Here is a 14,236-nt window from a genome sequence, read left to right as displayed (position 1 = left end):
GCATCCTTCTAGCCACCCTATACTAGAAACTGAAGTTTTCTTTAATTGCTACTTTTACTTCAGTTCTTCTATCTACTCAGTCATCGAGATCCTTAACAGGTCTTCTTGAAAGGTCTCTTTGGTTTAGTCTCATCTCAGGGCAATGTCATAATTTTGAGTGGAGGAAGTTTAGAGGAAAAGGAAAATAAGATACTTGGCTTCTGATCCTGATTTTACTACTCATTTAGCTATATAACCTTGGGCAGATTACTTTCTCTCTAGGTTTTGGGGTGTTTAAAATCTGTCAAATGGAGTGATTGGACTAGGAGCTCTCTCAGGTCCCTTATAGCTCTCCTTTTTCTACGTTATGGTTTTACCTTCCTGGTGTCCAACCCAAGCAAGGTATTATAGAAGGCCCTCAATAAAGTGTAGTTTATTCATTTAATAAGTGCATGTTTGTGTAAATTCCTTTCATCTTAAAGGAACATGCCTATGATTAAAAAAAATTTTTAAGGGCCCCAAATGAAAAGTGAGTCTACCCTCACCCCTGGCACTGCTCTCCAGAGGTTACCACCCTCTCTTGTATATCCTTGCAGGAATTTTTTATACATAACAGAGTATTGCAAAACTTATAAACAATTAAGTAACATTTTTTAACAATTAGAGTGGATAGATAGTAATCAATACAAATTTGGTTACTTGGATAGTGCCTTCTAGCAGGTGTGTAATTTCTCACATTGCTTCAAAATAACACTTTGTGTCTCTCTTATCTGTTAATTCACATCTGGAAGGTGGGTGCATTTTAGTGGGATATGTAAAGAGAAAAAACTATATATTCTTTTTCCCTTTAGAGATGTGAAACACACCACATATTCAAACTATTCCACAGTTTGCTTTTTTTCGTTTAATGTATTTGCATTTTTCCAATTTAGGGTACATGTGTATTTTGTATGGAAAATTCTTAAGGTCTGCGTAGTATTCCACTGTATGAATATACCGTAAAATGCTTAACCATTTTCATAATTCAGGTTATTCCTAGTGTTTCATTATTTAAAAAAATGTTGTAGTGAACATGTCTATAGAAAAAATTTTCTAGAAGTAAAAATCCTGGGTCAGAGAGCATACACATCTTAAATTTTTTATAAACACTGCCAAATTTCCTTCTACAAGGACTTTTCGAAGACAGTCTTCAAAAAGACTCCCAAAAAGACACATGACATGGTCCATCCACTTTTAGAGGGTATACTTAATTTAAATTCTTATTTGAACCTATTTTCTGTGTTATTACCATGTTTGTTAGGACTTAGGACCACAAGAAACAGACAACAACTTAAGCTTTTTAACTCCTCCTCCCCCTATAAAAACTACCAAAAAATATGGGCTGGTATGAGGAATTGGTGGATCTTTCCTGTAACGTAAGGGCAGAGCTACCAGAAAGAACTGGAGCCAGAATTGGAAAGTCAAAGGACTCTGCAGCTGTTTGCTTGTTCCTGCGCATCTGTTTCATTTTTGACACTGTCTCCCTACAAACGATTTTTCATCTCTTATCCAGTCCACATGGCAAAATATAGTCATTACATGGTACCTGGTTCCGGCAATATGCAGACGTAGCTCACTGTCTCTGTCCCAATGCTTAATTCACAGGAGAGAGAATGTGAACTAGAAGGGAAGGGTGGATTCACACAGTGCGAATGTAAGAGTGGTCTGAGATCCTTTCCCAGAGAGAGAGTGGCGTATAGACCAGGCAGATACTCCCAAAAGAAGTCTGCCACACTTAGAGTAGATCAAGTATTTACCAGTTAAATGCTGTAAATCTGTAAAGTTTCAACTATTTGTGAAAGACCCCGGGTGATTTGTCTTGTTGCCAAGATGTAGTGTGATTTGTTTGCTTTAGAGGCCATCATAAGGAGAAAGATTAGCATCTCACTATAATTTTATTGTTCTGTATTCATCCAAAGTAATTTTAAAGAATTTATTGATTGTGAAGTCTTGGGACATTTCCCTCATGAATCTCAAAGATCTATATTGTGTTTTGTCCCTTATTTAAATTTCAAAAACCGAAACCTAAAGTTCTGAACATTATGCAGATTCTGAGGCAGCTCTTTATCCAGCCAACTTTTACTCTGGACTTTTTTTGTCAGAGTATTTGAGCTGAATTGGGAAAATAAGCCTTACCTGATCTGACTCCCTGTTCCGCTCTACCTCCTCTCCTCCCTCTTTCTCACTCTTCTCCAGCACACCGAGCCCTTCACTGTTTCTTAACAGCCTGAGCACACTCCCACCGCAGGGCCTATTCCCTATGCTCAGCGTCCTCCTTTTCCCAGATATCTGTGTGACCCACTCATTTGCTTCTTTCATGTCCAAGTTTCTCAGATGTCTCTGAAATTACAGGACCCCTTTCTGCTTCCCTGCTGTGTTTTACTTATCAGCACCTATCACTAATACACTCTTTATGTTGTTAACTAATCTTGCTATTACTCCCGTCTTCTCCAACAGAAAGTCAGCTCCAAGAAGGCAGGGATTTACACCTGGAGCAGTATCTGGCACCCAGCAGGTGCCCAGTATGTCTTGAATGAATGGACATATAAATTGAGCAACAGTAGCATGTATTAGAATCAAGTGGGAAGAAGTGCAGTTTTTTTTCAAAAATGTGTTCTCAATTTTGCTATTTGTCTAGGGTAGGGGTGGGAGATAAAAGGTGGTGTTTTTTGTTTTTCTTAAATAAAGCTGTTTTAGAATTTTAAAAACAAAGTCCCATAGGGTGTCTTAAAGTTTACATACATTCATTTTGGTATTTTACTGTAGACATTGTAGTATAGTAGGAAAAAGCACTTGATTTAGGACTTGGTACATCTGAGTTCTGTTATTAAACTAGGTGTTTGACCTTGTACAGGTCGCTTATTTCCTTTGGATCTACTTTTTCATCTGAACGTTGCAAGGCAAACTACATTTCTAAGGTGTTCTTCATTCTCTTAACATTTTGATTGCAGAAGCTCTCCAATGCATTTTGGTGGTATTTTAAAATTATTAGTGGTCACTTTCCCAGAGTTGTTTATAAAAGAAATGAAAACAAATCTTATAGTCAAACTAACTAAACTTGTACATCCTTCAACAACTTCCTTTTAATTCTTGACTGTAGCCATCAGATATTGTGAAAGATGTCAGTTGATTAAACCTGACCGTGCGCATCACTGCTCAGCATGTGACATGTAAGTGTTTCTCATTGCTTTCATTTAACTCCAGCTCTGGAAATTGGTGATGGGAGAATGGAAGGGGAAGGAACATTTTATATGCTTTATACTTAGCAAAAACACTTCATCCTCTCCTGTTGTTTGCTATGTGTGCAGGGCTAACATAAGTATTTCTATAAGCTAGAATATACTTTGAAGTAGCCTTTGATAACAGTTCCTGTACCAGCTGATAGAACTTTCTTTACATATACTTCGTATGCTTATGCTTAATGTAGTATTGATGAGCAAGTAAGTAGTAACCCCCTGGAGAAAGATAACTTTATTTCCTGGATTAAAAAGACCATAACGAAAATTTTCTTATTTTTATTATTAATGCTGATATTAAAACCTAACAAACCACAAAAATAGTTTTCAATTACCATCTGTAACATTGTTCCCAGAAAAATTTGGAAGCTTGTATTCCTTGTGCACTTGTGAGAAAGTAGTGTGTAAAAGAAAAGATCCCTAGTTTGGAAATCTCAATTAGTTCTTGAACTTTAGTTAGACAAGCTGTTTAACCTTCCGGGTATTAGTTTACTCATTCGTTATATTATTTAAGATGATCTGTGGTCTAACTTCATACAAATATAGATTACATATACTGATGGGGAGGCAAATTTGGGAATTTTTTTTTCTGATTATAAAAATACAGTAGTGCTTATCCATGGGATAGAATTTTATAAAATATGTGGAAAAAATAACCATCTACAAGCTCATCAGTGTTAATTTTTTAACATATTTGCTTCTAAAGTTTTATTTTTATGACTTAAACGTGTTTAAAATAACAGAGGGATTGTATTTCCTTTAATGTCCCTCAGCTAATTTGTAAGCTGGACGTGACTAATGTACCAAGTGCTGTATGCACCATATGTGTATGTTAAAATGTCATTTGAGGGGCCACCCCGGTGGCGTAGTAGTTAAGTTCGCACGCTCCACTTCTGGCAGCCTGGGGTTCGCAGGTTTGAATCCTGGGCATGGACCTACGCACTGCTGCTGTGGCAGGCATCCCACATAGAGTAGAGGAAGATGGGCATGGATGTTAGCCCAGGGCCAATCTTCCTCAGCAAAAAAGAGGAGGATTGGCAATAGGTATTAGCTCAGGGCTGATCTTCCTCACACACACTCACAAAAAAGTCATTTGATGTAGTCCAAGGCAACTGGCTATGCTCAGCTGAATTCCCAGTATAAAACATCATTACCTCTTACCTACGAAAATATTTGTGGAAATATCAGAAATTTTCTCTAACCTAATGTTTACTAGGTTGGCTTTTCTAAGATATATTTGTAAAGGGAAAAATTTAAGTTGAAAAAAAGAAAATTATCAGAAATTAGAATTAGGGAAATTTTTCTATGTGGATTTTCTTATGCTTATTTGTTTCTTAGATGTATTCTTAAGATGGATCATCACTGTCCTTGGTATGTATGAAAAATAGAGGAAATCACATACGGGGGTGGAGAAGTGGGAAGGAGAGAATTTAGAGTGATTTACCTCAGCATTCCTAAGTTTTGAAGGTCAGTTTAATTACTCATAGATATCAAGATTGATCTAGTTATATATATATGTGCATATATATGTATATATGTTTATATTAAATGTTTTCCTTTAAAAATATATTCTGATGTTGTTAACCCAAATAATTATATATTAAAAATTAACACTAAAATTCCAAATTCCTCATAGAATTTATTAAAAGCACATATCCACAATTAAGATACTGCTCCCTACTTCCCAAATGACTGATTTCCCAGTAGTAATGATTAGGTTTTTTGATCTGTCTTATTTATTATTATTGTTATTATGGTAAAAAAAAAAAAACATAAAATTTACTATCTTAACCATTTCTAAGTACGCAATTCAGTAGTGTTAAGTATGTTCACACTGTTGTGCAACCAGTCTCCAGAACTTTTTCATTTTGAAAAACTGAAACTTTATACCCGTTAAACAACTACTACCCATTTCCCCCTCCCCCCAGCCCCTGGCAACCACCATTCTAGGTTTTGTTTATGTGAGTTTATGATTTGTCTTATTTTTACACTGTGACTTTCTTTATTCTTCTAGGGTGAATAACTGTGTGGGATTTTCTAATTATAAATTCTTCCTGCTATTTTTATTGTATTCCCTATTATATTGCCTTTTCGTGGCTACAACAGTTTTACAGTGCTTTATAAAATTTTGGACGGTAAGTCTTTTTTCTATCTTAGAACATATGTTTAACACTTTTTAAGATGCTGTATTTATAAGGAATTACTTCATTCTTTATTACAAGTAGATATACTTTATTCTAATTTTACTAGTTAGAATTTGTAATGGATCAGAGGGCAGATGGGGTTACAATTTACCTTCATATATATTTGTTTATTTGTAAATAAATGAATATTAACCAGGATATAGTGAGCTTCTTTTAGTGATCCAAACTATTTTCAGCCACACTCTTAACAACAGACATATCAATTTTAGGAAAGTAATTGCTTTTATTTGAGCTATTGAGCCTTACTGCAGTTTTACCGTAATAAAAGTGAAATCCCCAGCTCCAGAGAGCCCCTAATCTGTCTCCTGTCTCTGTAGATATTAATCCTTTTTCTGTCATGAGTTGCAAATGTTTTTTCCGTGTGATTTATATCTTATAACACTTGTTTTTTTTTGTTTTTATCAAAGTTACATTTTTTTTATTTATTTTTTTTCTGTTATATCAACCAGGTAAATATTTGTATTACTTTATTTTATTTATTTATTTATTTATTTTTAATTTTTTGTTTATTGCAGTAACATTGGTTTATAACATTGTAAAAATTTCAGGTGTACATCATTGTACTTCTATATCTGCATAGATTACATCATGTTCACCACCAAAATACTAATTACAACCCATCACCACACACATGTACCGAATTATCCCTTTCACCCTCCTCCCTCCCCCCTTCCCCTCTGGTAACCACCAGTCCAATCTCTGTCCCTATGTGTTTGTTTATTGTTGTTATTATCTACTACTTAATGAAGGAAATCATATGGTATTTGACCTTCTCCCTCTGACTTATTTCACTTTGCATTATACCCTCAATGTCCATCCATGATGTCACAAATGGCTGGATTTCATCGTTTCTTATGTCTGAGTGGTACTCCATTGTGTATATATACCACATCTTCTTTATCCATTCGTCCCTTGATGGGCACTTAGGTTGCTTCCAAGTCTTGGCTATTGTGAATAACGCTGCAATGAACACATGGGTGCATGTACCTTTACAAATTGGTGTTTTCAAGTTCTTTGGATAAATACCCAGCAGTGGGATAGCTGGATCATATGGTAGTTCTATCCTTGATTTTTTGAGGAATCTCCATACTGTTTTCCATAGTGGCTGCACCAGTTTGCACTCCCACCAGCAGTGTATGAGAGTTCCCTTCTCTCCACATCCTCTCCAACACATGTTGTTTCCTGTCTTGTTAATTATAGCCATTCTGACGGGTGTCAGGTGATATCTCATTGTAGTTTTGATTTGCATTTCCCTGATAGTTAGTGATTTTGAACATCTTTTCATGTGTCTGTTGGCCATCTGTATATCTTCTTTGGAGAAATGTCTGTTCAGGTCCTTTGCCCGTTTTTTAATTGGGTTGTTAGTGTTTTTGTTGTTGAGATGCATGAGTTCTTTATATATTTTGGAGATTAAGCCCTTATCAGATGTATGGTTTGCAAATATCTTCTCCCAATTGTTAGGTTGTCTTTTCGTTTTGTTGATGGTTTCCTTTGCTGTGCAGAAACTTTTTAGTTTGATGTAGTCCCATTTGTTTATTTTTTCTGTTGTTTCTCTTGCCCGGTCAGACGTGGTGTTTGAAAAGATGTTGCTAAGACTGATGTCGAAGAGCGTACTGCCTATGTTTTCTTCTAGAAGTTTCACAGTTTCAGGTCTTACATTCAAGTCTTTAATCCATTTGGAGTTAATTTTTGTGTATGGTGTAAGGTAAGGGTCTACTTTCATTTTTTTTGCATATAGCTATCCAGTTTTCCCAACACCATTTGTTGAAGAGACTTTCTTTTCCCCATTGTATGTTCTTGGCTCCTTTGTCAAAGATTAGCTGTCCATAGATGGGTGGGTTTATTTCTGGGCTTTCGATTCTATTCCATTGATCTGTGTGTCTGTTTTTGTGCCAGTACCATGCTGTTTTGGTTACTACAGCTTTGTAGTATATTTTGAAATCAGGGAGTGTGATACCTCCAGCTTTGTTCTTTTTTCTCAGGATTCCTTTAGCTATTCGCGGTCTTTTATTGTTCCATATAAATTTTAGGATTCTTTGTTCTATTTCTGTGAAAAATGTTGTTGGAACTTTGATAGGGATTGCATTGAATCTATAGATGGCTTTAGGAAGTATGGACATCTTAACTATGTTAATTCTTCCAATCCAAGAGCACGGAATATCTTTCCATTTCTTTGTGTCTTCTTCAATTTCTTTCAGAAATGTTTTATAGCTTTCGGTGTACAGATCTTTCACCTCTTTGGTTAAGTTTATTCCTAGGTATTTTATTCTTTTTGTTGCAATTGTAAATGGGATAGTATTCTTAATTTCTCTTTCTGCTACTTCATTGTTAGCGTACAGAAATGCAACTGATTTTTGTATGTTGATTTTGTATCCTGCAAAAGTTACATATTTTTAAAGCAGTACTTTTATTTTACGATTTCTGATTCTTTGATTTTTTATTTAAAACCAGTACTTTTTGTTTATGATTTCTGGTTTTAGTGTGTTCACTATAAATTTATAAAAATGTTCACCCAGGTTTTCTTCCAGCATTTTCATTTTTTTTTTTTCATATTTAAATCTTTGATTTTGAGGTGGGGATTATGATGATTAAAAAGTACTTTTTTATTTACTCTTCCTAAAAACCCTATGAAGATGTTTTAAAATGTAGGTTTTAGGGGCCAGCCTGGTGCATGTTTTAGGGGCCGGCCCGGTGGCATAGTAGTTAAGTTTGTGTGCTCTGCTTCCGCAGCCTTGGGTTTGCAGGTTCAGATCCTGGGCACGGACCTATGCACCGCTTATCAAGCCACTCTGTGGCAGGCGTCCCACATAAAATAGAGGAAGATGGGCATGGATGTTAGCCCAGGGCCAGTCTTCCTCAGCAAAAAGAGGAAGATTGGCAACAGATGTTAGCTCAGGGCTAATCTTCCTCACCAAAAAAAAAAAAAAAAAGTAGGTTTTATTATTATTCAGGTATGGTGACGCCAACAGATCAGAAGATGATTACCATTGAAAAGATAGTTTGTTACTCACAGTTCCCAAGGGAGGAGGCATGCCACACCATGCAGGGCCACACAGGGAAGCACCGAATCATTCAGGAAGCAGAAGGAGCAAGGCTGAGCCTTTATTATGGTTTCCATGAGAAAGGCAAGGCCAGGCAGGGTAAGCAGACTTAGGATTAGCTAGTCTGGATAATTTCAGTGGTCCCTGGGCATATAGGCTGTCCCTGCTTGTCTGGTACCTATCTCTGGAGTGATTAGGGCAGGAGAATATTACCTCCGGAGTGTAAGAGCCAGATAGAAGAGGTAGTTTGGAGTATGGGCTCTAGATTGATATGTTTGTATATGACAGGCACATTCCTTGTTATCCCTTAAGAACTGGATAGCCCTGGGAGAGGCAGTCTCTCCCCAGTAAGCAAGGCCCCAGACGCCAGAGCATCAGGAATACAGTAAATAATGGGGTCAGCCCAGTGGCGTAGTGGTTTAGTCTGGCACGCTCTGCTTTGGCAGTCTGGGTTCGCGGATTCAGATCCTGGGGCAGATCTACACCACTCATCAAGCCATGCTGTGGCGGCAACCCACATACAAAATAAAGGAAGATTGGCACAGATGTTAGCTCAGGGCTAATCTTCCTCAAGCAAAAAAAGAGGAAGATTGGCAACAGATGTTAGCTCAGAGAATCTTCCTCACCAAAAATAAAGAAAATATACTTAATGCAGAAGGAGCTATGATTATTCCAATTTTCAGAGTTGGGAACTTAGATAACTTACCCAAGGTCACATACTTAGTAGTAGAGGAAGTTAGAATTTTAACTTAGTTAGAATTTTGACTTGCTCCTCATAGTCATAGTTGGGAAGAACATAATTAAAGCCTCAAGTCATCAAACACAATTATTTTTCTGGGAAATATCTGATACATATTAGAAGGATTTTCGTTAAAACGTCATTTGATTTTTAAAGTTTGGATATTTAAAACCAGGGGATGCTAGCACTTACAATGCCTTTGTGCATTTTAGAAAAGAGCACCCCAGTTCTGTGTGGTCTCAGCTTAATGAATTTTGGCCTCTATTGTTCCCCTAGCTGAGTACCTTTGTTCAGTTTACAACCTACCTAACCATATTCAGTGGCCCTATTTAAATGAAGAGGCTTCAGTGCCAGATGAATGAAGTTCAAATTATAGAATTTCACATTTCTTTATCAGAAATTTCACCAGTGGTTGCATGTAATGATGTATTAATTAAAGAATAAATATTTTTTGAGCCGGCCCCGGCAGCCTAGGGGTTAAGTTCAGCAAGCTCCACTTTGGCGACCCGGATTCAGTTCCCAGGCGTGGACTTACACCACTCTTCAGTCAGTGGCCATGCTGTGGCGGCGGCTCACATATAAGAAGAGGAGGATTGGCAACAGGTGTTGTTAGCTCAGGGTGAATCGTCCTCAGCAAAAAAAAAAAAAAAGAATAAATATTTTTAAACTTTTTTACATCCATTATGAGCAAGGAAAGACTAGTAAACGTAAATCTACCTTTTTCTTCATTCGTTCAACAGATATTTATTTAGCACCCACTATGTGCCAGGCAGTTTTCTAGGCGCTTGGGATATATTGGTGAACAAAACAGACGAAGAGTCCTGTGTTTGTAGAACTTATTTTTGAGAAGGGGGAGCCAAATAATAAACATAAGAAATAAGTAAATTATATTGTATATTGGAAAGTAAATGCTGTGAAAACAAAAATAGAGCAGGGTAAGGGATTTGGGTATGACAGGGGTGGGTTGCAGTATTAGAGGGAATGATCAGGGTCCAGACCTCAGTAGGAAGATAACATTTGAGCAAAGACTTGAAGGGAGTTAGTGAACATCTGAGAGAAGACCATTTATGCACCCAACATAGGATCACCTAAAAATATGCAGCAAATATTAACAGACTTAAAGAGAAATACATAGCAATACAATAACAGTAGGGGCCTTTAATACCCCACTTTCATCAATGGACAGATCATCCAGACACAAAATCAATAAGAAAACATTGGCCTTAAACGACACATTAGTCCAGATGGACTTTCAGACACACACAGAACACTTCATCCAAAAACAACAGGATGCTCATTCGTCTCAAGTGCACAGGGAACATTCTCCGGGATAGATTATATGATAGGCCACAAAACAAATCTTAATAAATTTAAGAAGACTGAAGTCATATCAAACATCTTTTCCAACCACAGTGGTATGAAGCTAGAAATCAATTATAAGAAGAAAACTGGAAAATTCACAAACGTGGAGATTAAACAGCATGCTGCTGAACAACCAATTGGTCAAAGAAGAAATCAAAAAATATCTTGAGACAAATGAAAATGGAAATACAACATACCAAATTTATGGGATGTAGCAAAAGCAGTTCTAAAAGAGAAGTTCATAGCAGTAAACACCTACATGAAGAACTAAAAAAAGATCTCAAATAACCTAACTTTACACCTTAAGAAACTAGAAAAAGAAGAACAAACGAAGCCCAAAGTTACTAGAAGGAAGGAAATAACAAAGATCAGAGCAGAAATAAATGAAATAGACTAAAGAGACAGTAGAAAAGATCAGTGAAACTAAGAGCTGGTTTTTAGTAAAGATAAACAAAAGAGGCAAACTTTTACCTGGACTCACTGAGAAAAAAAGAGAGAGGACTCAAATAATATCAGAAATGAAAGAGGAGATGTTACAACTGATACCACAGAAATATAGAGGATCATAAGCGACTACTATGAGTAATTATATGCCAAAAATTGGACTACCTAAAAGAAATGGATAGATTCCTAGAAACGTACAACCTACCAAGACTGAATTGTGAAGAAACAGAAAATCTGAACAGATCGATTGCTAGTAAGGAGATTGAATCAGTAATCAGAAACCTCCCCACAAACAAAAGTCCAGCACCAGATGGCTTCACTGGTGAATTCTAGTGAACATTTAAAGAACTAACACTAGTCCTTCTCGAACTCTCCAGAAAGTAGAAGAAGAGGGAATACTTCCAAACTCATTTTGTGAGGCCAGCATTACCCTGATACTGAAACCAGATAAGGTTGCTACAAGAAAAGAAATTACAGGCCAATATCCCTGATGGATATAGATATAGAAATCCTCAACAAAATATTAGCAAACTGAATTCAGCAATACATTGAAAGAATCATAGACCATGATCAAGTGGGATTTATTCCAGGAATGTGAGGGTGGTTCAACATCCACAAATCAATCAGTGTGATACACCGCATTAACAAAATGAGGAATAAGAATTACAGGATCATCTCAATAGTTGCAGAAAATGCATTTACCAAAATTCAACATCCATTCATGATGTAAACTCTCAACAAAGTGGATATGAAGGGTATGTACCTCAGCATAATAGAGGTTGTTAATGACAAGCCCACAGCTAACAAGGATGCCCACTGTTGCCACTTTTCTTCAACATAATATTGGAAGTCCTAGCCAGAGCAATCAGGCAAAAAAAGAAATAAAAGGCATCCAAATAGAAAAGAAAGAAGTAAAACTGTCTCTATTTGCAGATGACGTGATAGTATATGTAGAAAACCCTAAAGGCTCCACCAAAAGACTGTTAGAACTAATCAACGAATTCAGTAAAGTTCAGTAAATGCAAAATCAGTATACAAAAATCTGTTGTGTTTTCTGTACACTAATAACAAGTGATCAGAAAGAGAAATTAAGAAAACAGTCCCATTTACAATTGCATTAAAAAGAATAAAATCCAGATGGTCCCCGACTTACGATGGTTTGACTTAAGATTTTTCGACTTTATGATGGTGCAAAAGCAATTCGCATTCAGTAGAAACTGTACTTCGAATTTTGAATTTTGATCTTTTTCTAGACTGATGATATGTGGTATGATGCTCTCTTGTGATGCTGGGCAGCAGTAGCAAGCCACAGCTCCCAGTCAGCCACGCAATCATGAGGGTAAACAACCTATACACTTGCAACCATTCTGTACCCAGGCAACCACTCTGTTTTTCACTTTCAGTACAGCATTCAATAAATTACATGAGATGTTCAACACTTTATTATAAAATAGACATTGTGTTAGATGATTTTGCCCAACTGTAGGCTAATGTATGTGTTCTGAGCACATTTAACATAGGCTAGACTAAGCTATGATGTTTGGTGGGTTAGCGTATTAAACGTATTTTCAACTTATGATGGGTTTATCATAAGTAGGACGATAGGATGTAGCCCCATTGTAAGTCGAGGAAGATCTGTACCTAGGAATAACTTTAACCATGGAGGTAAAAGACCTGTATACTGAAAACTATAAGACATTGATGACAGCAATTGAAGAAGACACAAATAAATGGAAAAATAATCTCTGCTCATGGATTGGAAGAATTAATATTGTTAAAATGTCAGTACTACTGAAAGCAATCTACAGATTCAGTGCAGTTCCTATCAAAATTCCAAGGGTATTTTTCACTGAAATAGAACAGCACTAAAATTTGTATGGAACCACAAAAGACCCCAAATAATCAAAGCGATCTTGAGAAAGAAGAACAAAGCTGGAGGCATCATCCTCCCTGATTTCAAACTATGTTACAAAGCTATGTTAATCAAAATAGTATAGTATTTGCATAAAACAGACACAGAGATCAGTGGAACAGGATAGAGATCCCCGAAATGAACCCACACATACATAGTCAATTAATTTACGACAAAGGAGCCAAGAATATACAATGGGAAAAGGACAGTCTCTTCAAAAAATGGTGTTGGGAAAACTGGACCAACCACATGCAAAAGAATGAAACTGGACCTCTATCTTACACCATACACAAAAATCAACTCCAAATGGATTAAAGACGTGAATGTAAGACCTGAAACCGTAAGTCTTTTAGAAGAAAACACAGGAGGTAAGCTCCTTACGACAGTCTTGGCGATGATTTCTTTGATTTGACACCAAAAGCAAAAACAGCAAAAGCAAAAATAAACAAGTGTGACTACATCAAACAAAGAATCTTCTGCACAACAAAAGGAAACCGTTAGCAAAATGAAAAGAAAATGAGAGAAAACATCTGATAAGGGGTTAATATCCAAAATATGTAAAGAACTCCCTTTAATTCAATAGCAAAAAAAAATCCAATTGAAAAATGGACAGAGGATCTAAGTAGATATTTCTCCAAAGAAGACATGCAGATGCCAACAGGCACAGGAGAAATGCTCGGCATCACTAGTCATCAGGGAAGTGCACATCACAACCACAATGAGATGTCACCTCACAACTGTTAGAATGGCTGTTATCAAAAAGATGAGATAACATATGTTGGCGTGGATGTGGAGAAAAGGGAACCCTTGTGGACTATTGGTGGGAATGTAAATTGGTGCAGCCACTATGGAAAACAATATGGAGGATCCTCAACAAATTAAAAATAGAACTACCATGTGATTCAGCACTTCCAGCTCTGGATATCATCCAAAGGAAATGAAAACACTAACTCAAAAAGATATATACACTCCCATGTTCATTGCAACATTATTTATAATAGCCAAGGCATGGAAACAACCTAAGCGTCCCTTGATGGATGAGTGGATAAAGAAATTATGGTTTATACACATACATGCATATACATACAATGGAATATTATTCATCCATTAAAAAAGGAAATCCTGCCATTTGCAACAACATGAATGGACCTTGAGGACATTATACTAAGTGAAATAAGTCAGACAGAGAGAGACAAATACCATAAGACCTCACTTATATTTGGAATCTAAAAAAAAGCCCTGAACTCATAGATACAGAGAACAGATTGGTAGTTGTCAGA

At 36.5% G+C, this 14,236-nt stretch overlaps 1 protein-coding gene across 4 annotated transcripts in view; it reads left to right on the top strand.

Annotated features, from left to right (window-relative positions):
• ZDHHC20 (zinc finger DHHC-type palmitoyltransferase 20) overlaps nt 1–14,236 on the top strand; it is a 70,729-nt gene that overhangs the window by 37,293 nt on the left and 19,200 nt on the right. For all 4 annotated transcript variants that reach the window (XM_058547838.1, XM_058547836.1, XM_058547837.1 and 1 more), the window contains exons 5-7: nt 3,119–3,188; nt 4,593–4,625; nt 5,269–5,389. In XM_058547838.1, coding sequence (XP_058403821.1) covers nt 3,119–3,188; nt 4,593–4,625; nt 5,269–5,389 — 224 coding nt within the window. The remainder of the gene's footprint in view (nt 1–3,118; nt 3,189–4,592; nt 4,626–5,268; nt 5,390–14,236) is intronic.

Source organism: Diceros bicornis, chromosome 9 (assembly GCF_020826845.1).
Source record: "Diceros bicornis minor isolate mBicDic1 chromosome 9, mDicBic1.mat.cur, whole genome shotgun sequence".
Lineage (NCBI taxonomy): Eukaryota > Metazoa > Chordata > Mammalia > Perissodactyla > Rhinocerotidae > Diceros > Diceros bicornis.
Note: the sequence above shows the minus strand (reverse complement) of the source record. Positions and strands in the feature narration are given on the sequence as shown.